This window comes from Macaca mulatta, chromosome 6 (assembly GCF_049350105.2).
Source record: "Macaca mulatta isolate MMU2019108-1 chromosome 6, T2T-MMU8v2.0, whole genome shotgun sequence".
NCBI classification, from domain to species: domain Eukaryota; kingdom Metazoa; phylum Chordata; class Mammalia; order Primates; family Cercopithecidae; genus Macaca; species Macaca mulatta.
In genome coordinates, this window is record NC_133411.1 from 104,778,292 (window position 1) to 104,805,813 (window position 27,522).

Consider the following 27,522-nt stretch of genomic DNA (forward strand, 5'->3'; position numbering starts at 1 on the left):
CAGGCAAGGTCCAGGCATGGGTGTCCTGACAACAGACTTAGTGCATTTGTGAAATCCTGCAAAGGTCGGGCAGACAGACACCTGAGTTTATAGTACTGGCTACTATTAATAAGGGCCTCACCCAGAGTGGTAGATTCTTCTCCTTTATTTTTCAAATTTTATACAAATGTACTTATTTTTGAGACTGGGACTCACCCTGTTGCCCAGGCTGGAGTACAGTGGTGTGATCTTGGCTCACTGCAGCCTCGAACTCCTGGGCTCAAGCGATCCTCTCACCTCAGTCTCTCAAGCAACTGGGACAAGGTGCCACCACGCCTGGCTCATTTTGTGTGTGTGTGTGTGTGTGTGTGTGTAGGTGTAGGTGTAGGTGGAAACTTTGTTGTCTAGGCTGGTCTCAAACTCCTGAGTTCAAGCAATCCTCTTGTCTTGTATATTAGTCTAATCTCACACTGCTATGAAGAAATACCCAAGACTGGGTAATTTATAATGAATGAGCTAAAAAGTAAAGAGGTTTAATTGACTCACAGTTCTACATGGCTGAGGAAGCCTCAGGAAACTTACAATCATGGTGGAAGGCACCTCTTCACAGGGTGGTATGGAAGAGAACGACAAGTGAAGGGGGAAGCCCCTTATAAAACCATCAGATCTCGTGAGAACATACTCACTGTCACGAGAATAACATGGGGGAACCGCCCTCATGATTCAATTACCTCCTACCAGGTCCCTCCCACAACATGTGGGGATTATGGGAACTACAATTCAAGATGAGATTTGGGTGGGGACGAGGCCAAACCATATCACCTTGGCCTTCCAAAGTGCTGGGATTAAAGGTGTGAGCCACTGTGTCCAGCCATAGAAACTTACGATAAGTCATGTTTCTTGTTTGAGAAATAGCTACCATGAACGCTATTATTATTAAAGCTATATATTATTAGAAAGCAGACATCTCACTGTATCTGCTGATTTTAAATGCATTGATCATCTGATACAAAGTACGGTAAGCTTGGAAACAAGTAATTTAACAGCGGTAGATGATGCAGGTCGTAGTGGGCCGCTTTACGCATGACTGTTGGATGGCAGGCTCCCTAGATTGGGCTGAGGAGACCCGAGGTCTCACCTCTGCCAGCGACTTGCTGTGTGCGCTTGGCCAGGTGACTCATGGCACGTGGACAGAGGGGGTGGCAAGTGATGTGGTGATCACAGGGACGTGGTATGTGATTGAGGGAGAGGCTGGGTCGGCTGGCATGACTGGAAGAGAAGACAGTTTCTTTCATATCGAGGAGTATGGACACTTACCAGGAGGCTTGCCTAAGGTAGGAGAAGACCTTCCACCCTGCCCCAGGAGTGGGGAGCCTTTCATCTTTTTGGGGGGCATTTCTATCCTCCCAGCCCCTCCAGCTGTTCTGGAAGCCCCAGCTTTGTGCTTACAGCTACCATCGAGAATCCATCCCAAACTAGGGGAAGCAAAGACTGATCCCGGACCCTCTCCCCACTGTCGCCGACTAGCCCACTCCAGCATTGCCCCTCCTGCAGGCCTGTGCTTCGCACTACAGGAGATTATATGCACAGAAACAGGAGACACACAGCCGATGTTGGAAGGGGTGCTGTGTTACTGAGGTGCAGTACACAAAAGCAGGAGGCACTCAGCAGGCGTTGGAAAGGGTGCTGTGTTATTTAGGTGCAGCACAGTACCGTGGGAAGGGCAGACACCAGGGTGAATCCTGGCTCTGATTCGGGCAGCTTGTTTCATCACCCTGAGCCTCAGTTTTTTCATCTGTAAATGAGGATGAGAATACCTCCCTCACAGGATTCTATGTGACATGATTAGAAAATGCCTAGCCAAAACAGAATAAAAAATTTAAAAATAAAAAAATGAAAAATACCTAGCCAGTAATAAGCACTCAAAAATATACATAAATACGCACACATTCGCATTTGCCTTCTTTAGGTCTTACTTTCCTTGTTTGTAGGATAAGGGACTTGGACAGGACAGTTCTGTTCTCTCCAGCTCTGAAATACTGGCTTCCCGGTATCACCTAATTTCAGGCAGAAAAGCCAGTTTTCTCAGTGTGTCGAAGATCACCATTTCACAGGCTATTTTGTCTACGTTTAACTACTCGTGTTTTTCTGGTTAACTCAAGTGACATCTGTTCCCGAGCTGTTCCTGACGGTCATGAAGCTCAGCCACGATGACAGAGGAGCCAGGTATTTACACCTGGCCAGAGAAGACACGAATAATCTGTTCAGGTACGTGGTGCATTGTAAGAACATGGTCTTGAACGTTTTATTTAAATCGGGGATGTCCAATCTTTTGGCTTCCCTGTGCCACATTAGAAGAACAACTGTCTCAGGCCACACACAAAATACACTAACACTAAGGACAGTTGATGAGCTTAAAAAAAAATAGAGGACCTAAATGTTTTAAGAAAGTGTAGGGATTGTGTTGGGATGCATTCCAAGCCATCCTGAGCATGCGGACTGCAGGTTGTGGGTTAGACAAGCTTGGTTTAAAGCACTGACTGTATGTTATGTGGTTTAAATATCATCTCACTAGTATTTTTATTGACAGAGCATCTTGAAAAATAAGGAAAAGCTTACACGGACTTACAATCTCATCAAAATACAATTTTATAGTCTGAATTAATGATTTACATTAGAGTTGGGAAACCCCGTGTTGGAGGATTATGGTGTCAGAATGATGATTTCTAGTAGCCTGAGGTGATGATGCATCTGGGAACTGTGTCCGCAGCACAAAGATGAACATTTTGTATTCTAGCCATTCTCCTTCCCTAGCGTGCAGTTCCGGACCACTCCCATGGACAGTACCGGTGTTCCTCACATTCTTGAGCATACCATCCTTTGTGGGTCTCGGAAGTATCCGTGCAGAGACCCTTTCTTCAAAATGTTGAACCAGTCCCTCTCCACCTTCATGAACGCCTTCACAGGTAAGACCAGCATCCTGAACGGAAAACCGTGTTTGGGTTTGCCAGGCACACCCACTGGAATTCAGTTAGTTTCTGAGAAGGGATGAGAGGAGTGGGCAATTAATGTTCTAGAAAAATTTTTATCTCTCTCTACTTGAAGGACGTCAGAAATTTCATCCTTCAGGAAAGCCACATGGTAGCGAGGTTATAAAAACTAGTGTTTGAATAAAACGTACGTGAACTTTTCCCAGAAAGGTTCAAAACAATTTTCTCTTGGGATATCGCTACAATGCCAGGCCTCCAGAGTTACCACTAACGTTGATGTTTGACTTTTAGTAAGACTGACACTAGTGGATAGGGTGACAATGAACAGTGCACTCTGTGAAGGAGTGACATCGAAGAGCAAGTTAAATCCATGCTGCTACAGAATGAGGTCATCTTTGTAGACGTGTGAAAGTCTCTGGAGACACTTGAGAGAGTTTAGATGTTCGCTGAAGAAAGACCTGGTGCCCGTCCAGTGCAGATCCTGAGATGAGATGGGAAAGCTGGCACTCAGGGTGATGAGCTGGGACGGCTGCTGAGGTCGGGGGCCAGAGCATGGAGCCACTGCCCGATCTCAAGAATAGCTACAACTTACTATCCTAGGACAAAGGGGAAATGAGGCTTGAGATTCAATAATTTTAGTAGAAATTTGTTTAATTTTACAATTTCACTTTTCATTTGTACCCAGCTAGTGATTATACTCTGTATCCATTTTCCACACAAAATCCCAAGGACTTTCAGAATCTCCTCTCAGTGTATTTGGATGAGACCTTTTCCCCAGGTTTACGTGAGCTGGATTTCTGGTATGTCATGAGTGATTAACTAGTTGATACAGACTTTAGTATTTGAGTCACTGTCAGCTTATAATTATTTGTCCTCAGGCAGGAAAGATGGCGGCTGGAATATGAGAACCCCAGCGACCCCCAGATGCCCTTCATCTTTAAAGGAGTCATCTTTAATGAGACGAAGGGAGCGTTTGTAAGTTTTCTTTTTTTATGTTGTGTTCAGCTTACCTTACCCATGTACCGTATCATGATATAGACACATCTGGAAGATGGTTGATTTTTCTTCAATATTCGCATTATAGGTGACATGTTCTTGGATTAGCTGGGGTCAGTGCTGTGAACAGAAGCCAGAGGGTAGCAGCGCCAGGCTGCTGTTCTTCCCAGCAGGTCTCAGACCATGTCTGACGACCCCCGTGTATGATCTGCAGGGAGAGAAAAGCTGTTTTCATACCACTATCAACACATTGTCTTTTACACTCATTCTTGCCCAAGCACATGGTGTACTTTCTAGAGGTTGCGTGGCGAGGTGTGTGACACACAGCAAGCTGGATACAGAGCAGATGAGGGAGTCCAGCTTCACCTCTGAGCCAGACACTACAGAGATTTGCAAAAAAGGCAACACAGCATCACTCTAAGTAGTGTTTTACTTTGTTATGAGAAGTATTTTTCAAACATATTTATATTAACATGTAATGATGGCTTACCTTAATGCATAATTATTTTTTAATACTTTAATTTTTTAATCAACTTTAATTTAGAATATAGAAAAATTATATAAACACACACAGGTACCTACACAGGCAAAAAAAGCCTACATAATCAAAAGCTGTTTGGGTCCTCATTAAAACCCATTTGTGCCTAGTGTTCCATTATTGGAATCCTAAGCTTGTGGGAGTTATTTATATCCTACAGCTCAAGGTCATTGCCAAGGTCTGATTTTTACAAAAAAAAATTGCCACCTCAGGCATAAATGGGTTAATTTTTCAGGGTGTAAAGGAGTCTTGAGACCATTTTGGATTAAGAGCTGCTGTCCTGGGTCTGTGTCTTCATGTCCCCTTGTGACTTTGACAACCTGCCTGTGCTGGTGTCCCTAAGGCTCATAGGTGGCCTGCTCTCTGATTTCCATAGCCTCCCTCAGCTGGTGAACCATTTCTTACCTTTTCATTCTCAATTTGGTGGTCTTTTCTTCCAAGGAGTCTTCTTGAAACTCAAGTTGGGGTGACAGCTTCTCCCCACTTGCCTGGTGGCTGGTAGGCAGACCTGGTGATCCCTCCGATTTACAGCCCTCGGCTATGAGTTTGTTGCAACACACATCAAAAAGTCCATTGTTCTCAATCCTTGGGTTCTGTGCATGGGTGATGAGTGATTGAATACAGTGTTAAACAATGCCTACAGGGGTGTCTTTTTTTTTTTTTTTACCATTAGAAGAGTTTTATTTGCAAAGTATTACAGGCATATGCACCAGAATGTGATCGATTGGCTACATTGAAAGGAATGTAGTGTGTGTGTATTATTTTATATATATATATTCTTATTTATTTACTTCACATTTCAAGACAGACAATGAGAGGATATTCTCCCAGCACCTTCAAAACAGACTTCTTCCCCACCACACGTACTCAGTGGTCTCTGGGGGTGACCCACTCTGCATCCCGGAGCTTACGTGGGAGCAGCTTAAGCAATTTCATGCCACTCACTATCACCCAAGCAATGCTAGGTAATATTTTGTTGGAAAAGTTTGATGGTGGATTGTGAAAAGTTGACTTGTTTGTGTTCTTACATTTTCATGACATGGCTTCTCTCACATTTAGCGATGCTTAAGAAATGTCTAAGTGTAGGTAAGATTCTTGGCCTAAGTTTGCCTATCTTACTTGGACATTGATTTTGGACATTTACAACGATAGCCTTCGGTGGGCTCAGAATGGTGGTTACAAACACGGTGTTTAGAGACCCCCAGAGGAGGGTCCTGGCCCCCAGCTTCTTGCATCACTTCCAGCTTTGTTGCATGGAGAGTGGGGGTGCATGGATGGTGCCCACCCCGACCCAGGGTGTGTGAAGCTTCGAGTCTGTCCTTGGCACGGAGAAGTGCTCTTCCGACAGTGGATGCAGTCACAGAACCTTAATTACATCCTCACGTTCTGATACATCGCTTGTTTCTTTTATTTATTTATTTATTTATTTATTTATTTATTTATTTATTTATTATTATTATACTTTAAGTTGTAGGGTACATGTGCATAACGTGCAGGTTTGTTACATATGTATACTTGTGCCATGTTGGTGTGCTGCACCCATCAACTCCTCATTTACATCAGGTATAACTCCCAATGCAATCCCTCCCCCCTCCCCCCTCCCCATGATAGGTCCCTGTGTGTGATGTTCCCCTTCCTGAGTCCAAGTGATCTCATTGTTCAGTTCCCACCTATGAGTGAGAACATGCGGTGTTTGGTTTTCTGTTCTTGTGATAGTTTGCTAAGAATGATGGTTTCCAGCTGCGTCCATGTCCCTACAAAGGACACAAACTCATCCTTTTTGATGGCTGCATAGTATTCCATAGTGTATATGTGCCACATTTTCTTAATCCAGTCTGTCACTGATGGACATTTGGGTTGATTCCAAGTCTTTGCTATTGTGAATAGTGCTGCAATAAACATACGTGTGCATGTGTCTTTATAGCAGCATAATTTATAATACATCGCTTGTTTCTTATGTCACTAATATAAGGTTATTATCATAATAATATAGTTTTATATATTATATAAAACACTAATAATTTACATAGAAATGCTAACGTAAAAACATATTTGAAAGATTATTTTACATAAAAAGAATTATGAAAACTTTCAAGCATACAGAAAAGTAGACTAGGATAATGAGCCCCTAAACACTTATCACATAATAGATATCCTTTTCCTTGTGAAGTTTTCGGAAGTAAATTATAAATGTTATCATTTACCCCTAAATATTTGAATTTATGACTCTAAAACATGAGGATTATTTCTTACATGAGCTAATGCAATTTTCAGTTTTGATAGAATAAAACATACTTTCTTAAAACTGCCTATTTCTTATTCCATATTCAAATTTTCTAGTTGGCCTCAAAGTGTTTGTGGCACAGGGTCCCACAGATCACAGCTGGTCAGCCCGGGTCTCTCCTGGGCACCCTCTCGGACGGCAGCGGAGTGTGCAGGCCGGGTTTCCTCTGGGCGCTCTCACTTTCCAGGTGACCTGGCTGCTTCTGTGTGGTGTTGGGTGCCATGTTCCTGTGTTTCCTGAGAACTGGAACTTAGATCCAAAGACTTAGTTTGAGTCAGGCTGTGCCTTTTGAAGCAGAGTCCCTCGTGGGGAGTTCTGCATAGATGGCCACATTCTACCATCCTGTGAGGCCTGCTTGCCTCCACTGGGGGGGTCTCACGCCAGCGGGGTGCATGCTGAGAGTCGGCCACTGTCTTGTGAAGATCTGCTTTCTCCCTTCAGCCACGGAGCAGCTGGTGCACTTGAGTTTCTGGTGTCCTGTGATAATGAGTTTCTCATCAACCTATTAATGGTTTTCATATTCATTGAGGATTATTGTCTGAATCATTTATTAGAGTTTGTGAAGTTTTCAAATTCTGTAATTCTTCATTCGTTTGCTGGACTTCTTCAAAGAAGAGCTCCACATCAGCTGGGGCTGTTGGGTTATCTTGAAATATGGTTCAGTGGAAAAGGCAGGGGCGGCTGCTCTCCCTGGGAATTCCAGTTTGAAGAGGAGGGGCGGTGCAGGAACTACCTCTAATGATGACAGAAGAGGCTGTCTTTTGTTTTTTTTTTTTTTTTTTTTTTTTAAAGACAGGGTCTGGTTCTGTCCCCCAGGCTGGAGTACAGTGGCATGGTCTTAGCTTACTACAGCCTCAGCCTCCTGGGCCACCTCAGCCTCCTGAGTAGCTGGGACTACAGGTGTGCACCACCATGCCCAGCTAGTGCTTATATTTTTTTGTAGAGACAGAGTCTTGCCGTGGTGCCCAGGCTGGTGTCGATCTCCTGAGTTCAAACAATCTGCCCACCTTGACCTCCCAAAGTGCTGAGATTACAGGCGTGAGTCATTGCGCCCAACATGGAGAAGAGAGTTCTTTCTTTTCTTCTTTTTTCCCCCCAGTCTTATTTGTTTTGTTTTTTTAGCACCCCTGTGACCTCACAGAAATATTTCTGTATATGTACATATTTGAGACTATGTGATCAGGTAGAATTTATTTTTATGCCCACATTTTCTCCAGCTGTTGGCCCATTTTGGTCTCACTTCTTTGGTTTCTACACCCCTACTCCCACCTCCCTAAAGCATGCACAGCCAGGCCCTCCCTGCTCCAGAGATTCAACTGTCTGTTTCCCAGGGAGCTCTGATTTCTGTGGCTAGTGGGGAAGGGCCTTTGGAGAGTAGCATGTGGACACTAGGGGTGGTGATTGCTCCTGGATTCTCTCAACCCTGAGAGTATAAATTTTGTTTCTAAATTCTAGAATAAGACATTTCTGAAGGTTCTTTAAGGTACTAGTTCCCCAAATCTTAACCATAGCTCAGGCAACATAATAAAGAAAAAGATAAATTCTGTCATTGTGACCTTTTTCCTCTGGTTGAATAAATGTGTTATCTGTATTAATATGTATAACCTTGAACTTGTTGCCAAAAATTGAGTTTTGTGAAATTGTCAGTTGGATTACTCTATTACTGTACTAGGGTTATAAAGTATTTTAACAAATACCTCTTTTGGTTTTTGCCACATCTCTAGATGAAGTTTAAAATGAAAGATCAATGTTTGGCTAGGTGTGGTGGCACATGCCTGCAAATCCAAGTACTTTGGGAGGCCAAGATGGGAGGATTGCTTGAGGCCAGGAGTTTGAGACCAGCATGGGTAACAGTGAGAATCCATCTCTAAAACTTAAAAATTAGCCCAGTGGGTGTGGTAGCTCATGCCTGTAATTCCAGCACTTTGGGAGGCTGAGGCGGGGAGATCACCTGAGGTCAGGAGTTCAAGACCAGCCTAATCAACATGGTGAAACTCTATCTCTACTAAAAATACAAAATTAGCTGGGCATGGTGGCAGGCACCTGCAGTCCCAGCTACTCAGGAGGCTGAGGCAGGAGAATGGCGTGAACCCGGGAGGAGGAGCTTGCAGTGAGCGGAGATTGCGCCACCTGCACTCCAGCCTGGGTGACAGAGCGAGACACTGTCTCAAAAAAAAAAAAAAAAAAAGCTGGACATGATACACAAGGTGACCCCAGGAGACTCCTGTACAGAGTAAAAATGAATCCCAGCACTAAACTAGTCCCTGAAGTCCCTGCAGCATTCTCCCCACCACCCAACCCTGTGTCCACCTGCACCCGCCCAGAAAGAACAGTGACATCACCCCACAGCAGGAGATCACCAGCGGCGGCCGCCGCACCCCGGGTAGCTGGGCCACCCCCAGGGTTTCACAGGTGGAGAGGGAGCCTGGGAACGTGCATTTCTAACAATTTCCAGGTGACAGGGCACCACACTTAAAAATACACAACACTAGGTCCTGAAAGGACTTCTATTCACTTGCACATTGTTGGGATGGAGCCCTACATTGCGAAGGGCTTTTCTTCACGTGTCATCCTTGAGCTCAGGGGCTGGCAGCACTTGGTGGGACCTAGTAGGGCATCCCTTGCTGACTGCACACCCACAGCCAGAGCCCTCACAGGGATGATTCTCACAGGAAGCCCGCAGAGCTCCTGACACCTCCCTGAAGGGATGAGAAAGCTGAGGCTCTGAGGGGGATAAACTGATTACTGGAAGGTAACGACATTAGTGAAGTGGTGAAGCTGCAGTGTAAACCCTAGTCTTATTTCATTTTAACTTTCAAGACTTCCTGATTTCCTCTATTACAATGCCTGTGCCTTAGAGTCACCAATGGGAACTTGAAGGAAAATAATGCCTGCTGAGGCCAGATGCTCACTTAATTGCCTGGGGGTGGAGCCTGTGTGGTTCTAAGCCCTCCCTCTGAACTTCTGAATGGTGAGGAGTGCATATCAGCTGCCTCCTGCTGGGCCCTGCAGGGCGAAACCTGAGGAAGCCCCAGGAACATTCAGTAAGGGGTTAGGAGGGAGGAGAACATGGTTGGATGAAAAATAAGAAGGAAATGCACCAGCATTTACTGGCAGGCTCTGTCACCCGCAGGACAGGGAGGAAGACATGCACACCTGCAGTGCGGGCTTTCACAGCCTGGCAATGAGGGCTTTCAGCCTCACAGGTAAACGTCACCTGTTTCACCATCTTCTTAGGGCTGTCCTAGGGCCCCAGCACACAGCTATTTGGGACAAAGGGCAGTTTCAGTGTCTTTCACTCCACACTCAAGCTACAGATTGTCCTTATAGCTCAGGTATCCTGGGGATAATCCATCTCCTTTCATTTTGGTTTTGGGAGCCCAACCCAAGAACCAAAAAATTTCCTAAGGATTTCCAGGAGAAAACATCTTCCCACCAAAGAAGAACCTTACCATTTGGAAAAACATCTCTTCGTCATTTGCAAAAACCCCAGTTTTCAGGGAAGTGATAATCTTGTCATAAGAACCAAAGATAAAGTTGGAGATAACGAGGGAGTGGTTACATAGGAAATAAGTGGTCATTACTCTGACCAATTATTAAATCACTTTCTTCATATGACACACTTTTTAACAGCTTCTTACTAAACCACAGTGCAGGTAAGAGAGTCACAAGACCGCTTCTTCCTTGAGTCAGAGTCATTCACGGCCCACACCAGGGTCTAGCAAGAATGACTGAGGTCACCCTTATTTCCCGGCTACTTGGAGAAGCTGGATTTCCCAGTTTACAAATCTCAGTTTCCTGGGATTCTGCTCTGATAAAATCTAAACTGTATTTAAAAAAAAAAAAAAAAAAAGGAAGGAATAGGCTGGCCGTGATGGCTCATGCCTGTAATCCCAGGGCTTTGGGAGGCCAAGGCAGGCAGATCACGAGGTCAGGAGATTGAGACCATCCTGGATAACAGGGTGAAACTCATCTCTACTAAAAATACAAAGAAAATTGAGCCGGGCGTGGTGGCATGCACCTGTAGTCCCAGCTACTTGGGAGGCTTAGGCAAGAGAATCTCTTGAACCCAGGAGGCGGAGGTTACAGTGAGCCGAGATTCCACCACTGCACTCCAGCCTGGGTAACAGCGAGATTCCGTCTCAAAAAAAAAAAAAAAAAAAAAAAAAAAAGTTCGAATAGATGAAATCTAATGAAATAATCCAGTTCTATCCTTTTACCTCCTCCGTTGTCTGGAGTAATAAAGCTCCCTGCCTCGCCCTCTCTCACAGCACTGAACTGCTTTTCCTGAATTTTCCCACACTGCTGATCACTCACTTGTTAATTTCGATGCATACATTCTTTTTGAGAAATAAAGTCAGTTTGCCGACTGCTGCCACTGGTTTGTCAGAAAATGAGCTTACACTGCGCTGATCTCACTCCTGCTGCCAAAGCTCCTTCTAGGGGTCTCTCCTTTGACAATATAGGGATTATGTAGGCATGGGGAGGTGGGATACCAAGGGGGGATTCTGTCAACGTGCTGTTGCCCCCTCCCCAGCCCCACCGGTTCAAAGTCACCGAGCCGGGGGCCTATCTGACTATCGGGACTGTGCAGACCACCGTGTCTTCTGGTAGGGTCAGGGGAGGGCTTGAGATAAATCTGTAGGGCTCTTCACTCAACCACCGGCCCACTGTCGACCTCAGGTGCTCCAAGCGCCATCGCTGCCGGGCGCTATGTGGATGCGTCGGTGACAAAATGGAAAGTCTCTGGTCTGGGCAGAGCTTGTTCTGATCAGGAGAGACCCGAAAGCAAGAAACACAGTGAACAAAAGCATGATGCCCAGGGGTGGATGGCCATGAGCACTAAGGAGAAAAATAACAAGTGGGGTGGGGGTGTTAAGAGGGTGGGGAGGGGAAGGGCTGCCATTGACAAGCGGAGAGCCTGCAGACCTGCCTGAGAGTGACGTTTGGGGAAAGAAGGAAAGGGAAGAAGAGGAGGGAGGTTAGCTAAATGGACACCTGGGAAAGAGCTCAGGCAGCAGAGGGTCTGGGGCGTGGGCGCGGTGGCAGCGTGCTGCATTCCAGGGTCCTCTGCGTGGCTGGGACGGTGTCGGCCCTCCCCTGCACATCCGTCAGGGCCTTCGCAGAAACACCCACACGGGGACCTTCTACATACAGGCAGGACACGCCACCCATCGCCGTGACCACACTGTCCCTCAGAGGAGCCGCTGGCCACGTGCATCCCGTCCACATGGAGATGTACTTTAAGATTCTTTACACAATGGATTTCAAAGACTTAGTATGGAAAACAGTGTAAAATATTAATAATCAACATAATAACTGATTGTTATCAAATAATGGGCTGAATATAAAAGTTTTTTTTTTTTGTTTTACTTTTTTTTTTTTTTAGATAGGGTTTCACTCTATTGCCCAGGCTGGAGTGAACCTGTGCAGTCACAGCTCACTGCAGCCTCCAACTCCTGGGCTCAGGCAATCCTCCCACCTCAATCTCCCATGGGGCTGGGACTGTAGGTGTGCAACGCCATATCTGACTAATTGTTTTGTATTTTTTGTAGAGACTGGATCTCTCCATGTTCCCCAGGCTGGCCTCAAACTCCTGGGCTCAAGTGATCCACTTGCCTTGGGCTCCCGAAGTGCTGGGATTACAGGCGTGAGTCATGGCACCCAGTGTCCCCCCGTCCCGGCCCGCCTTTCTTTAATGTGGCAACTAGTTCATTTAAAATGGCATATATAACACAAGCCACCCACGCAGGCCCCAATCCTGGGAGATGCTCCCGTTGGAGAAACCTCCAAGAAGGGGATCTGCTTGGATTTGCAAATGGCCCCTCTGGCCCCAGGGGGATCTACTGTGCAGAGCTGCTCTGGATTCGGCTCTTCAATACTGCCCTTGAGTGTACTGTGCAGCTCTTGACTTTCGACCAGCACAAAGCTCCTTATTAAACGCTGACAATAATTCCTTCCATTCCAGGTGCCATAATGGATTCATTAATCTCCTGTTGATAGTTTTTTGCTGGTTTTCCCACTTTCTATTATTCTAAGCACTGCTATGAAGACTCTCCTTTTACCCCACCAGCCTGTGTCTGCCGCAGCTCACACGCTCTGCCTTCCGGCTGTAATAGCTGAGTGGCCATTTACCCCACGCCCTGACACACTCAAGTCCCTGGGTCTCCTCGGCAGGGTGTGTCTGTGGGCACAGGGCTGCCCTGCCACATGCCCCACCCCATAAGCTTCCATCTATGGCCACTTCTTGTGCGACCCTAAACTCACTACTTCTCCTCCTGTCCTCTCCTCTCCACAGAGCCACCTTTAATTGGAGACAGTCAGTCTGCTTCCCAGTCAGTCGGCTTCCCTCCACCTGCTTCCCAGTTCCCCTAAGACAAATCCAAAGTCCTCCTCTGGGCCACCCTCCTCTACCGACTCCTCCCTCACCGTAGGGTCAGGTCAAAGGGCCCCAATCAGAGGCTCCCCTGGGCCCTTTCATAAGACTGGAGCTTTTCTTCTCAGGTCCAGCTACAGGCATATTGTACCCACGCCTCACCGCAGGAGTGAGAGCTCCAGGGGCATAAAGGACTTGGTTCTTTTGCCTAAAGCCTGCCCTGACTCACCGAAGTCGGTCGGTTAATGTGCGAAATGATTACAGAAACACAGAAATAAGGTTAGGTGTGGCGCCTCAAGCCTGTAATCCCAGCATTTTGGGAGGCCAAGGCGGGTGGATCACTTGAGGTCAGGAGTTCGAGACCAGCCTGACCAATACGGTGAAACCCCATCTCTACTGAAGATACACACACACACACACACACACACACACACACACACACAAAAAAAAAAAACCCAGGTGGGCATGGCGGCGCAAGTCTGTAATCCCAACTACTTGGGAGGCTGGGACAGGAAAATCGCTTGAACCCGGGAGGTAGAGGTTGCAGTGAGCCCAGATCAGGCCACTGCACTCCAGGCTGGGCAACAGAGGGAGACTCCATCTGAAAAAACCCCACACACACAGAAACAAAATCTTAATTGTAGTAAGACACAGCTGAAAAGATATGAAGGAATGACTCCCCAAGTCTACTGCATGCCAACCTTTCAATCATTTTCCATTCAGAAAACTTCACATCAGATCATTTACATATGTACGTTAAGACAAGGGGTCCTATATTAATGAATCTTCTCCGTCAAAATCCTGGTCAAAGTCAGAAAACAATCCCACAGGACTCCTGGGAGCATCTCACGTTGGAGAAACCTGGAGAAGTGGAGAAGCTGATCTGCAGGATTTGCAAACCGCCTCACTGACCCCAGGGGGACCCGCAGCACTGGCGCCCTCCCCCTACCGGTGAGAGTGGGAGCCTCACTCAGACCCACACAGTCAGGATCTGAACCTCCGAAGGCTCCCCCAGGCAGCTCTGGGCACATGGAAGCTGGGAAGACAGCAAATGGGCCCTGGGGTTGGGGGACCCAGCACAGTCCAGCCTTTTCTCTTTTGCCTCCTGAAGACTTTCACTGTGGATGTGTGTTAGGGAAGAGGGGAGTGAAGAAAGAGACAGGGAGAGAAGACAGAGACCGAGTGATGCCTCCATTCTGCAGAGGAAAACACCGAGACCCTATCTCAGCACTCCAGACTGCAGGGCCAGGGCGGGACTTATAAGTAAGTCTCTGCCTCTCAGTGCTCTGGTCTGCCATGTGTCTGGCTCCCTCTTCCATCCTGACAAGCACAATGACTGTAATTCCAAACAAAGGACTGGGAATTGGGGGTGAAGATGGAGAGAACCGAGGAGTGGGGAGGGAAATGGCAACCTCTGGGCAGCTACTCTGTAATATACACAAACACACCAGAAAGGGCTTGTAGAAAAGAAACACAAAACGCAACCCAACTACTGACACATGGCCCTCTGTTCCTTATTCACCCGCACGTTCTTAGCAGAAAGGCAACTGTGAACGTGCAATCTGGTATCGTGACGTTTGCCCTGACCACGTTGTTACCGTATCTTCATCTTTCTAATTTTAATTGTTTCTGATGGCCCATCCGATTGGTAGAGCTTATTTAAAGAGCCCTGATTCTCCCTGATAAAAGGTTGGAGTCCTGTATCAAAAGCTTTTAGTTTTCTGTAACCAAGAAGGAAAACATGCTTCTTTTGAAAGATGACAAAATGTCTAGCTTCGAAGGGTCCTCCGAGTATGGCACACAAAGCGGTCTGCATTCATAGAAAATGATGCCATCACATAAATCTTCCACTGTGCCACGGGGTGACACCATCACTCATCGTCTGCCTCCCAGACCCAGTAATTTCTGCAAAATCAATTACTGCACTTTACACTGAAAAGATCCCATCAAAGAATGTGTGTGTACAGGATGGTGAGGGGCGCCGGAGCTGTGTGAGGCGAAACGGCACTGTTCTCAGTTTCCCCTTCCATCCGACTGCGCTCCGAAGCGTTGCTTCAGAGATTTCCATTTTATCTTATAATTAAATAATATGAACTCTACTGGGGGAAGAAAAGCAGCCCATCACATTGGTACTAAGCCTTGATATCATTTTTGCCATCTTGACTCCTATCGCTATAAAAAGTCATTTTCCGTTGCCCTCACAAAACCACCCAAGGAATATTGCTTCAGACACCAAAGGTGCCCATGTGGGGATCAAGCCTGGTGTCCAATAAATATGTATGGCATTGACCTAATGCATGTCCAGTCAATTGAAACCTCACACTTCTGACTTCGGTTTTAAGGTACTAATCTTGAAGTCTTAACAGTGTATACATATAGACCTGAGGATGTTGGGTACTTTTGATTAGAGAGGGTTGAATTCCTCTAAAGGACTTCATGAATGAAGAAGACAGCTAGAAGCCCTGGTTTCCTGCTCCTCACTGGAGATTCCAGGCGGGAGGCAGGCAGCAAACATTTGTGTTCCTGTCAAGCGCCAGGCGTGGTGCTGGGCACGGGAAAGTCACAGCGAAGACACAGCTACACGCAGCACTGAACATCCCTGCTGCAGCCACAGGGCCTGGCCACACCACGGAGCTCTGTGAACTCAGGGAAGCTGGAACACCTCGGGCATCCCTTGCTCATGTGTAAAGTGGGGATAAGTCAGTGCCCAGCATCACTGAGGGCCTGCCACATAACAGAGAGTCACTAAACGCTAGCTATTCTCACTAGGATTGGAAAGGTTGATACTCAATTTATATGAACTTTCTATAAATACTGTATTGATGTTCCTGTCACCACAGGCAAAAAGGACGCTGCTTTCGCATCCAGCCCACCCTAAGGATGCACCTGGACTTCCCAGTACACTCAGCTCCACCAGGCATCAGGCCCTGCAGAAGCCACAACCTGTGACTAAGACAATGAGTCACTCTTGGTGTGTGGCACAGCGTGACGTGGCGGTGGGCACTTAGTCATGATCAGTCCGTGATCAAGAGCTGGGGAGCTTATTTTAGATTGAGTGAAAATCAATTTAAGTTTCCAGACATGTCTTGGGACAACAGAAGATACCCAAAGAAGCAGGGGGAAACAAAAAACAAAAAATCCCACAGCCTGAGACAGAAGATACCCAAAGAAGTAGGAAAAACAAAACAAAACAAAACAACAAAAAAAAAACCAAGCCTGAGAAATACTTTCTTCATTCAAGGCCTGGGGAGTCAGGAATACAGGAAAGAGATTTTCAATTTTACCTTATAATTAAATAATATGAACTCTACTGGGGGAAGGAAAGCAGCCCATCGCGTTGGTATTAAGCCTTAATATGATTTTTTGCCACCTTGACTCCTATCGCTATAAAAAGTTATTTTCCATTCCCCTCACAAAACCACCCAAAGAATATCTGTGTAATTTTGAGCAAGTTGGGTTTTGTTCACTTTTGAGCATTAACTAGATTAAGGAGCTTCGCCAAGAAAGTCCCATGAAAAGTATGGTGGAGGCCTGACATGATGGCTCATGTCTGTAATTCCAGCTCTTTGGGAGGCCAAGGCAGGAGGCTCACTAGAGGAGGCCAGGAGTTCAAGGCCAGTCTCAGCAGCATAGTGAGATCCTGTCTCTACAGAAATCATCATCATCATCATCATCATCATCATAACAATTAGCTGGTCATGATGGTGCATTCCTGTCTTCCTTGCTACTCAGAAGGCTGAGGCAGGAGGATCACTTGAGCCCAGGAGTTTGAGGCTGCAGTGAGCTATGATGGCACCACTACACTCCAGCCTGGGTGACAGAGCCAGACATAAGCACTCTTCATGGTCTAAGGGAGAGTACAATATTTGGAATTAGGATCTGTTTTGCTCCTACCACAATCACGTATGCCCCTCATGCCCTTACCTAAGTTATTTTTCTTTGTGAGTCTTTCTCCCCACTTCCAAAATGAGGGCATGCCTCTCTTGGGATCATGTATCTAGGCTTGGAGATAAGAATTGTAAAGCTCCTAGTATACAAAATATTTTCAACAAATGGTAGCTATGGTCATTTTAATATATGGAATTTTACCATAATTTCACATCTGACAGATAATTCCCCTGAAATTAATACTTGAATGTGAATATGTTCTCTGATCTCTAGCTACAGGCAAGTCTTCTATGTCAGGGAAAATCAAGTACTAATATAGAATCAGAATAAAATGGCAAAAAGAATGGGGGCACAACAGATAAATTCTCGAGGAATAACCTACTTACTGTAAGAATTTGTAAATCTGTGGCAGCTAAGACCAGGCCGTCTGAGCACATCTGGAGGTGAACTTCCTTAAAAGAAATGCGTCCAAATGCTCCAAAAGATTCAAGATCATATCTCGGAAGGGTAAAGCTCTTTAGAGTCTACAAAAAAATTGTGACTTCGGCTCTGCCAGGGAAAGAATGCCCAGGTGACCCGCCGTGGCGGGCTTCCCCAGGGACAGCCCAGGTGTGACCCATGTGGGCTCGAGGCCACCGTATTTGATGCCACCTGCAGAGCTGAGGGCAGCTGTCTCCCATTAAGCCAAGGCTGTACCAACCAAGCCACGTTCCCACATAATATTGGTTTCCAAAGTACCTTTTTCCCCAGAAGAGAAGAGGCGTGGACTTACTAACCTTCAATATGTGTAACTCCTCCCGGGTGGCAAAACCAGGATAACAGAGAACACCGCGATTCTGCCAATGTATCCTAATCTCACATGCCTGTACACAAACTCCCAAGCATTTTAGCAAGCTTTTGGACATGAAGCTCAAAAGAATGACCCATAAATATTTTCCAATACATACAGCATCTTAATGTGTTTTTCTTTCGTGTTTTTTTTTTTTTTTTTGTAGACACAGAGTCTCACTATGTTGTCCAGGCTGCTCTGGAACTCCTGGGCTCAAGCGATCCTCCTGCCTTGGCCTCCCAATGCACTGGAATGACAAGCATGAGCCACCGTGCAGGAACCACAGCACCTAAATTCCAAAATAACCTTGAACCCCTGACCTTCCACCCGCCCTGGTGACTTCCAGAGATCGGTTCCTCTTCCCGTGCCAAAGGTTTCTTGTCTTTCGCGGCCCGGGTAAAGTCACTCAAGATGTTCCCTCTGCTTCTGAAGGCCTTTGACTGAGAAGCCACTCTGGGTCCTATCCCGACCCCAGGCGGTTCCACTGGTACTTGCACATCTCCGGGCCGGTTTAAGTCACGCTGGCCAGACTATTTCCACTTCACTCTGGTAATTTCTCCAATCCCAGCGTCTGCTGCATCACCTTTTCTTTCTCTGAGAATCCAACCCTACAGGAGGAATGCTGAGGCTGGGGGGTCCTTTTACTAGAACGCTAACGCCAGAGCACTTCCCAGGGGCGCTGGGGGTCGGGCTGCAGGGCGGAGTCTGGCGCTGCCACTGGGGTCTCCCGCGGGGGGTGCTGGGCCTGGGGAGGCTACGCTGCGGGCTCGGGGAGTGCCTGGCAGACGGATGTCCCGGCCTGGGCGCAAGGAGACTACGGGCCCGGCATCACGTAGGCGCCCGCGGCGGGCCGGGCGGGGCCCACAGCGCCCCAACCTGCAGCACCCGCGCCCGCCCCGCGCGCTCAAGGGCGAAGGGAAGGTCACCGGGGCCGTGGGCTGGGGGCCCATCCCGGCTCCATCCTTGTTCAGTGCGCGGTCCCGAAACGGGAGGAAATCCGCCATCCGGGCCTTTCCACGCATCTGCTGCAGGAGGAACCGGGAAAATAAAAATCAAAACCCAGCTCCGGGCGCGTCGCGTCTCCAGCCCGCGCGATCGCTAAGGCTCCCAGGTAGCGTTCGCCTGGGAAGCGCGGATCTACCATCCAGCGGCTGCAAGGATCGGGACGCTCCACCGTCGGGGCACTGGCGCCCCCACGTGCACCCGGGGCCTGAGGCGCACAGTCTCCACCACCTCCGGCTCGTCATTGTTAAATGTCCTCCCGGCGCGCCCGCGTCGTGGGCCCAGACTCGGGCCCCTCCTGGAGAGCCGTTTCTACATTGCAGGGAAGGGGAAGCCCAGAGCCCGCGCCCCGGCTCCGCTGACGTCCCCGAGTCCCCGCTTCCTGGTCCTTCCCGTCCGCAGAGGCTGGCGGGGAAGGCCTGGGACCCATTTTAGTTTTCGGTATCGTCACTAGCCGAAAAGCAACTAGTGCAGGAAACCCTTTTTTTTTTTTTTTTTTAAATCCTTTTAGGAAACCCTTTTTTAAACTCTTCCAACGGAAAAGCGACATGCTGGGGGATGACGTGGGGCGGAGTTAGGGGGCGGGGGGCCACTTAGCAAGTGATCGCGCTGTACTCACGCTTCGGAGGGGAAGCCCGGCCCTGTCCTACAGCTCTGAGGGAGAACGTCCCCCAAGGGCGCTCCAGGCGACCCCCTCTGCCAGGCTCAATTTAAAACATAAACCGGAGGGGGTGGAAACCTCACTCTCTTCCGGACGGAGGTTCCTACCGCCGTGTCCCTTCCTCCTCCGCCCCACCCGGCAAGGACCCCGGGGCTGCCTTGCCGGCTCACGCCGCCCCGCAGGTACCCCTGCCGCTCCGGGTCACGGGCTTCTCTCCAGTTCTCCCCATCGCTTCCCCGCTCGTCTCCCCGGTTCTTCCCATCGCTTCCCCACCTTTCCCCGGGTCCTCCCATCGCTTCCCCCTCTTCTGCCCCGTCGCCCCATCCACTTCGCCCTGTTCTCCCTCCTCCGTCCGTCACTCCCTCGCCGCCGGGAGGGGGGCGCGCACCTTGAGCATCCCCGCCGCTGGTCAGCACGCCGATGGCCTTGCGGGCCCCGAAGAGGTGCTCCAGGAACTTCCGCAAGGAGCCCTTGGGGGCCCGGGAGTCGTCCGCGTCCATGGCGAGAAGGCGGAGGGCAGCCCCTAGTCTGGCTGCGCCGCTGGCAATGGGAACCCTGCCGGCACGCGCCCGACTCGGAACCGCCGCCAGGCCGGCGCCCCTGAGCGGACCCAGGGCCAATGGGCGGTGACGGGATGGGCCCGAGCGCACGGGAGGGGCTGCGGGGCGGGGGCGGGGGGGGGCTAGGGGCGGGGTCACGGCTAGGGGCTGGGGCAGGGGCTGGCGAGGGGGCGGGTGTGGGCAGGAGGACCTACGCGGGGGTCGTCCTAGGTGGGGGCCGCGCTAGCGGTGGGGGAGGCCGCAGAGGCGGGGGTAGAGCCACAGGTGGGCGGGGTCCCTGCGGGCGGGGCCGCGTTGCTGGTGCGCGAGCCTCGCGGGTGGGTTGGAGGACTCTGGTTGGGGGCTTTAGAGATGCCCCGAGCACCACAAGTGGGGACGGGGGCAGTGTCCTGGGGAGGGGAGACCGCAGCGGGGCGGGGTCACATCGTTTACCGGGCGCGCCAGAGCGGGGCGGGATAGAAAGCGGGGAGCATCTCCCGGGGGGTCGAGGGAGACCCTGAGTGTGCGGGAACGCCGGGGCGTGTGGAAACCCCTCACTTGCGGGGAGCGCCGATGCGGGGCGGGGTGGAATTGGGGCGCGGAGACCCCACCTGGACGCGGAGGCTCGCGCCCGGCCGCGCGCACAGCTTTTTGTTGCCGGCAGGATTCCTCTTGGGGCTGTGCTGGGAGCCTCGGGGCGCGGCTTCCTCGACCGCCGCCCCCAAGTTTTCTCTGCAGCCTGAGGTCGGGAAGGACGGACGGAGAGTGGATCCCCAAGGTGGTGAGAAAAGCTGATCGCGGCAGGCTTAGCTTTGACCAAGTTGCGATTTCCGGGGCCTACGGAGGCTGTGACGCTCCTGGGTCCCCAGCCCGGCCCTTGGGGAGAAGAAGCCTTGGGGTAGAGGAGGGTATCGGGCGCGACCCTCAGAGACCCCTGGGCGCGCGAAAGTCAGAGTGGGGCAGGAGGAGGCGCAACAGGACTGGCCTGGAGGGGAGGCGGGACGACCCTTCCTCCCCACGGACAGGCGCGCTGCTGTACGCTGTGCCGACATCGGCCGGCTTCACTGGCCAACTCCACGTGCTGAAATACGCACACCCAATGGGATGTGCGGTTGCCTATCCACAGCTTAACAGCCTGGTGCCAGGTACCCTGAGATGGGAGAGGGGGCAGCCCCGACAAAAGCACGGGCTTATGGGGCCCCGGTTCCTTCAGTGCTCACCCCACGAAGAAGGGCTCCCAAACGGCCCCACTGGACGGCTTACTGGAGGATGGTCCTGCGCAGTGGGTGTTTGTTGAACAGATAAGAGACAACAAAAGAGACGAAGAAGAGGTTTGTTCTGTGAACCGGGGAAAGTGAAGCAGTCGCAAAAGAGAGTCTCACCAAAGGGCAATCCTGGGGAAAAGATGGAGAGGCATGGATTTTTCTTTCATGTGTGCCTCATCCTGGGGCTCATCCCGCTGAGCATCAAATATTCATTGCAAAAGAGGAAAAAGAAATATGCTGCAGACAATGCTGGATGGTCTGATCTCTCCATTGGCCGGAATTAACGGGGCAGTCCCTAACCCCTCGTGGTCCTCAGAATCACCTGGCCTATGCACACCCCCACTAAACCACTGAAGTCCAGTTTCTTCGAGCGCAGCCAGGGAATGTGTATTTTTAAACAAGCCATCTAGGTTACTCTGATGAATGCAAAGTCGAAGAGCGCTGCTCTCATGCACTGAGCCTGAGCTTTATTCTATTAATAAAAAAGAAGAGGAGAATCCTGGGTGTCTTAAGGTGGCAGTTGAGTGGCCTTTGCCTTTTGGCGGGTAGGAGAGCAGACCGGGGCTCTAAGCACCCGCACCCACCGCTGGGCTCAGGATCTGTGCTGGAGAATAGAAGGGCTAATTTAATTATTCATGCATTTTTAGAGCATATTACATGTGGAGAAGGTGGGGCACGCTGAATTGTATTTTAGCCAAATACCCCTTATCTCCTTATACACTAGATATTTGTATATTGAACATTAGGGGATGGGTCATTTGTCGTCAAATTGCCTGTCATACAGAAAACGAGAGATACAACCGAACAGTTCAACCATGACGAGTTAAATAAATGATGATAAAAATAGATGCTGCAATAATATTTAATTGCTGTTACCGCTACGAGGATAAGTGTCTACTGACATGGAAATATGTTCAGGACATACCAATAAGTGAAAAGGCAGTCCTAGACACAGTGCGAGCCTGTGCGTGTGTGTGTGTGTGTGTGTGTGTGTGTGTGTGTGTGTGAGTCTGCATACATATGTAAATGTTTCTGAGCATTTTATTTCCTTTCTTTTGCTTAGTACAGGTAATGCTATTTTTCTCTCCAATGAACAGGTATTGTTTAGGGAAAAGAAATAGTTAATTAAAAACAATAAAATTTAGAGTGTCAACACCCCCAAGGTTACGGATTATGTTGAAAAGTTTGTCTGTATGTAAGGGCTGGGGTCAGGGTGGTCACTGACAGTCCTCACACATCTGTTCTCATGAGTTTGGCCCATTGCTCAGTCAGTCAAGGAATTAGCATATATTAATATATGCCTGTAGCTAAGATGGAAGAGAATAGCTAGAGCTCTTTTTTTTTTTTTTTTTTTTTTTTTTTTTGCACGTCATGTATTTTAATGGTGCTACAACTAGAGGTATTTTTTTTTTAATCGTTAGCCTTAGCAATGAATCTTCTAATTCAAGAGGAAGATATTACATGCCGTGCTGACCGTACAGCTTCCACCCAGTAGGACCTGAGGTGTGTGTTTGTTCTTTATTGTCCTTTAACAGGTTAGTCTAAACTGTGGCCCACACCAGCACACAGTTAAACCACAGGTATGATTACTCCTTGGGCCAGGAGTGCAGGCTTCACTGGGCCCTCTACCCCAGGGGCTCTCCGCGGCTGCAGCAGGTGTCTGCCCAGGGCTGCCGTGTCTTCTGAAGGCTCAGGCTCATCAGCGGAGGAGATGCTTCCATGCTCGCTTCTGTGTTGCTGGCAGGATTCTGTTGCTTACAAACTTGGACTGAAGGCCCCAGTCTCTCCGTGGCATCAGCTTCAGGCCGCCCTCTGCCCTGGGCGGGTGACTGGCTTTGCCAGAACTAGCACCTATCAAGAGCCAGAGGGAGAGTTCCAGTGGACGGAACCTGCAGCCCCTCCCAATCCAATCTCAGGAGAGACCGCCACCTCTTTTGCCTGGTTCTATTCATTAGAAGTGAGCCACTGAGTCCAGCCCTCTTCGAGGGTCTGGCTGTGAACACTAGGGGCAGGGGCCAAGGGGAGCCACTTGGGAGGGGAGGTGCTGCCTGGGACCTGCCTAGGACAAAGTGAAAGAGAACATGCATAGGGACAGATGCCCTTCCCACTTCCCCTCTGTGGTGAGCGCAGGAGCTGCCGATGTGCCCTAAAGGAGTTGTGGCATCCCAGGAGGGAAGCATCCTCCCAGCCATGAGGGCGCCATGACCCAGTGCCCCAGCATGCGGGGCTGCACATTCCAGGGCTACCTGAGCTGCAACCTCTTCCCCTTCCCTGCCGTCTCTGCCTGTGCATGGAGTGGGCGTCTCAAATCTGCAGGGACCGAACTGAGCTCAGGCCTCTGCACCGCCGCACAACCCCCCACCACTCAGTCTTCCTCACCTCAGCTCCTGGTGACTCCATCCTCCCAGGGACTCAGGCTGAAACCTTGCAGTGCTCCTCCACCCCGGCATCTAAGTCCCTCAGGAAAGTCCCTCTTGGCTCTTCATTGCATCTGGAGCCACAGGGGCCAAGCCACCACCTCTGACCTGGACTGGCACAGGCTCCCTCCCCATGCCCTGCTCTGCCCCCATATCCACCCCACTTCCATGCCTCGGGTGTCCTCAGCTTCAAAGTCAGGGTGCACCTATCAGGATGTAATTCAGGCATATTCTCTGCTGACTCGGAGTCACAGGCCCCACACATGGCCCACTGGCCTGTCCTTTGGTCCCATCAGATCCTGGTGCTGCCCAGAGGCCCATGCGGGTACCCAACAACCTCAGGCCCAGCCTGCTCTTTCTTGAGGCCACGCCCTCCTCTCCCTACCCATTCTGCCCACCTTCCTCAGGTCTGTCCTGAAAGGTCTCCTGCATGGTGAGGCCTCCCCCGATCACCCTCGCAGAAATTTTGGGCTCCATGCACACTCCTGTTCCCTCCCTGCTTCTCTTAAAACATCCTCCTCAGTGTCACACATGGGGCATTTCACCTATCTGCTGAGCTTCTCGACAGGTCCCCCTGCTGAACTCTGAATGCCGTGGATTCAGAGCTCTTTGACTATTCCCTGCTGCAGGCCCAGGGCAACAGCAGAGCCCAGGACAGAGTGAACCTGTCATGGGTGCTGCTGAATGAATGAATGAAGGAGTGAGTGAGTGAGTAAAGGAGTAAATGAGTGAGTAATAGACTGAATGGGTGAGTGAGTGAGTCAGTGAATGAGTGAGTGGATAAGTGAAGGAGTAAATGAGTTAGTGAGTGGGTAAATGAATGAATGAGAGAAGGTTAGTGAGTGAGTGAATTGCTGAGTGAGTGAATGAGTGAATGAATGAATGAGTGAGTGAGTGAATGGGTTAGTGAATGAGTGAGTGAATGAGTGAGTGAATGAGTGAGTGAATGAGTGAGTGAACGAGTGAATGGCTGAGTGAGTGAATAAGGGAGTGAATGAGTGAGTGAATGGGTGAGTGAATGAGTGAGTGAATGGCTTAGTGAATGAGTGAATGAGTAAGTGAGTGAGTGAGTGAATGGGTGAGTGAATGAGTGAGTGTGTGAGTGAGTGAATGTGTTAGTGAATGAGTGAGTGAATAGTAAATGAATGAGTGAGTGAGTAAAAGGGTGAGTGAATGAGTAAACGACTGAGTGAATGAGTGAGTGAGCGAGTGACGGAGTGAATGAGTAAGTGAGTGAATGAGTTAACGAGTGAGTGAATGAGTCAGTGAATGACTGAGTGGGTCTCTCAGAGGAGATGAGGACCGGAGCTGCCCTCTGACTGCTACAGTAGACAGGAGCTGAGGGAGGAGTCTGAAGGGTGGGATGTGCCCACTCGGTACATATACCCTGCTCGACACATCCCCAAAGAAACCTAATCTCACCAGAGTGGTCTCTTGAGAATTATTAGTAACAACCTTTTTTTCCAATATTTCACATATGCAGGATGATTTCTTACTTTCCTTTAAAATGCCAATCGTTTTTTGGACTTGGAATTCTCCACTGCTGGTCCACGCCACTGTATTCTCCCATAGGGGCATCCCCCGAGTTGGAGAAAGAGTCATTCCCAGGAATGGATAAAAGCCAGAAGGGCATCATCAGGTGGGGAAGCTTCTCCTATCATCCTCCCCTTCCTGCTTGGGTTACCCTGAGTGACTTTGTTTGGAGGTCTACAAAATGTGGACGCATCAAATTTGGATAAAAACCTAAGCAGTTTAAGAGGTTGCAGTGCTAGCAGGAAGGTCTTTGGCTCCCAGCACCCTCCTCCCCTCCAGTCTCTGCTGGACCCAGTACTCTGACTCCACCTTCGTCCTTGGGGGTTTCCTTCCTTCCTTCCCAGCCACTGAGCCGCCTTGGGCTAATCTGCAACCTCAGAGGCGCAGCCCTCCCCCTTTCCTCCTGCCTCTTCCTCCCTTCTCACTTTCCTTCTGCTTCTTTCGGGACTTTGGAAAGTCCAAGAATAAGCAAAACCGTAGACCAGAAAACGCTGCCTTCAGCCCATTCCCCTCCCACCAGCTTCCCTTCAGACTCCTTGATCTTTCAAAATTATTTTGCTTTGTATCTAGATGCTAAACTTTATATAGAAAACAGGTGGGGTTGGATTCTTGGCCGGGTACAGTGGCTCACACCTATAATCCCAGCGCTTTGGAGGCCAAGGCGGAAGGATTGCTTGAGGTTACATGTTTGAGACTAGCCTGAGCAACACGGGGAGACCTCGTCTCTACAAAATTCAAAAAAAAGAAATTAGCCTGGAGCGATGGCACATCTGTAGTCCCAGCTACTTGGGAGGCTGAGGCAGGAGGATCACTTGAACTCAGGAGTTTGAGATTACAGCGAGATACGATTATATCACTGCACTCCATTTCGAGCAAGAGAGTGAGACACTATCTCTTAAAAAAATAAAAATAAAAAGGGCTGGAGTCCATATCCAAGCCCACCGCCAATTGCGACATGCGGATCTTTTATTTTTATCATCCGCCTCTCTTGTCTAAGTGCCAAATGACACTCACATCGTGTGTAACTCCTTCCACCTTTGTCTGGCTTCTCTTTCCTTATGTATTAAGAATCAGGTTGCATAGAGTTCTGAGAAAATAAAATAATAAATCAGCTGTGTGCCATGCTCATGTGTATAATCTCAGTGCTTTAGGAGGCTGACACAAGGACAGCTTGAGACCAGGAGTTTGAGACCGGCTTTGGCCACATAGCGAGATCCTGTCTCTACAAAAAATAAGAAAATAAAAATAAAACACTTGCAGGACATGGTGGCACACCTGTAGTCTCTATATACACTATACAACACATATAACACAAAAAATGTGCGTTAACCGACTCTCTGCGTGATCACTGAGGCTTCCACCCAAGAATAGGCTATTAGTAAATTCTTTTTAGTGTAGTCAAAAGTTATTGTACGAATTTCAACTGTGTGGCGAGTTGGTGCCCCTAATATCTGCATTGTTCATGGGTCAATTGTATTGCTTAAGAGGTGGCCATTGGAACACTCCTTAGGGGCTTTTTTTTTTTTTTTTTTTTTGAGATGGAGTCTCGCTCTGTCGCCCAGGTTGGAGTGCAGTGGCCGGATCTCAGCTCACTGCAAGCTCCGCCTCCCGGGTTTACGCCATTCTCCTGGCTCAGCCTCCCGAGTAGCTGCGACTACAGTCGCCCGCCACCTCACCCGGCTAGTTTTTTGAATTTTTTTAGTAGAGACGGGGTTTCACCGTGTTAGGCAGCATGGTCTCGATCTTTTGACCTCGTGATCTGGCCGTCTCGGCCTCCCAAAGTGCTGGGATTAGAGGCTTGAGCCACCACGCCCGGCCCAAGGGGCTATTTTTTTGTTAAAAATTTTTTGCCACAATGGGCGACTCATTTAAGGCCCTAGGATTCCTCACTTCTGAGCTCCTGCTGCCATAGACCAAGTGCTGATCATTTTTGGTGCTCAACATACTTGTGGCTTCCATCCATCACAGGTCTCACTCTGACCTTCCAGGAGCTGCTCCTTCCACTGCCTGTGATCCTGAGGGTCAGCACGTCCAGCCAGGCCAAGTAGCGAGATCAGTCCTCTCCTCTGCCCCAGTTCATGGATGGGCACAGGATGCGGGTGGTGGGGGTAGTCCACCCGGTTCCTGCTAATCCCACTGGATCATCAGGTGGGGAGAGTCAGCTTGCATAGTGAAACCAAAGAGAGCTGCGAGATGGAGAGTGGGAGTGAGATGCCAAGAAAGTG

General features: G+C 49.1%; 1 protein-coding gene across 2 annotated transcripts; it reads right to left on the reverse strand.

Moving 5' to 3' along the window:
- Nucleotides 1–4,047: 4,047 nt before the first annotated feature.
- LOC144341487 (uncharacterized) lies at nucleotides 4,048–20,091 on the reverse strand. Of its 2 annotated transcripts, XM_078005047.1 has the most exons (3): nucleotides 19,932–20,091; nucleotides 4,909–5,096; nucleotides 4,048–4,173 (listed from the first exon to the last, which is right to left on the reverse strand). In XM_078005047.1, the coding sequence occupies exons 1-3, from the start codon at nucleotides 19,938–19,940 to the stop codon at nucleotides 4,080–4,082; spliced, it is 291 nt and encodes a 96-aa protein (XP_077861173.1). In that variant the 5' UTR covers nucleotides 19,941–20,091; the 3' UTR covers nucleotides 4,048–4,079. The 2 variants fall into 2 exon arrangements, with proteins under 2 accessions (XP_077861173.1, XP_077861172.1); XM_078005046.1 differs by lacking the exons at nucleotides 4,048–4,173; nucleotides 4,909–5,096 and adding an exon at nucleotides 17,984–18,905.
- Nucleotides 20,092–27,522: the final 7,431 nt, after the last annotated feature.

What these genes read in the sequence shown, in the direction of transcription:
- LOC144341487 (XM_078005046.1), bottom strand. Translation starts at nt 20,043, where the DNA reads ATGGACGCGGACGACTCCCGGGCCCCCAAGGGCTCCTTGCGGAAGTTC. An exon ending in CAGCGGCGGGGATGCTCAAG is followed by an intron (nt 18,906 to 19,931) that starts GTGCGCGCCCCC and finishes TTCCTCCTGCAG; the next exon opens with CAGATGCGTGGAAAGGCCCG.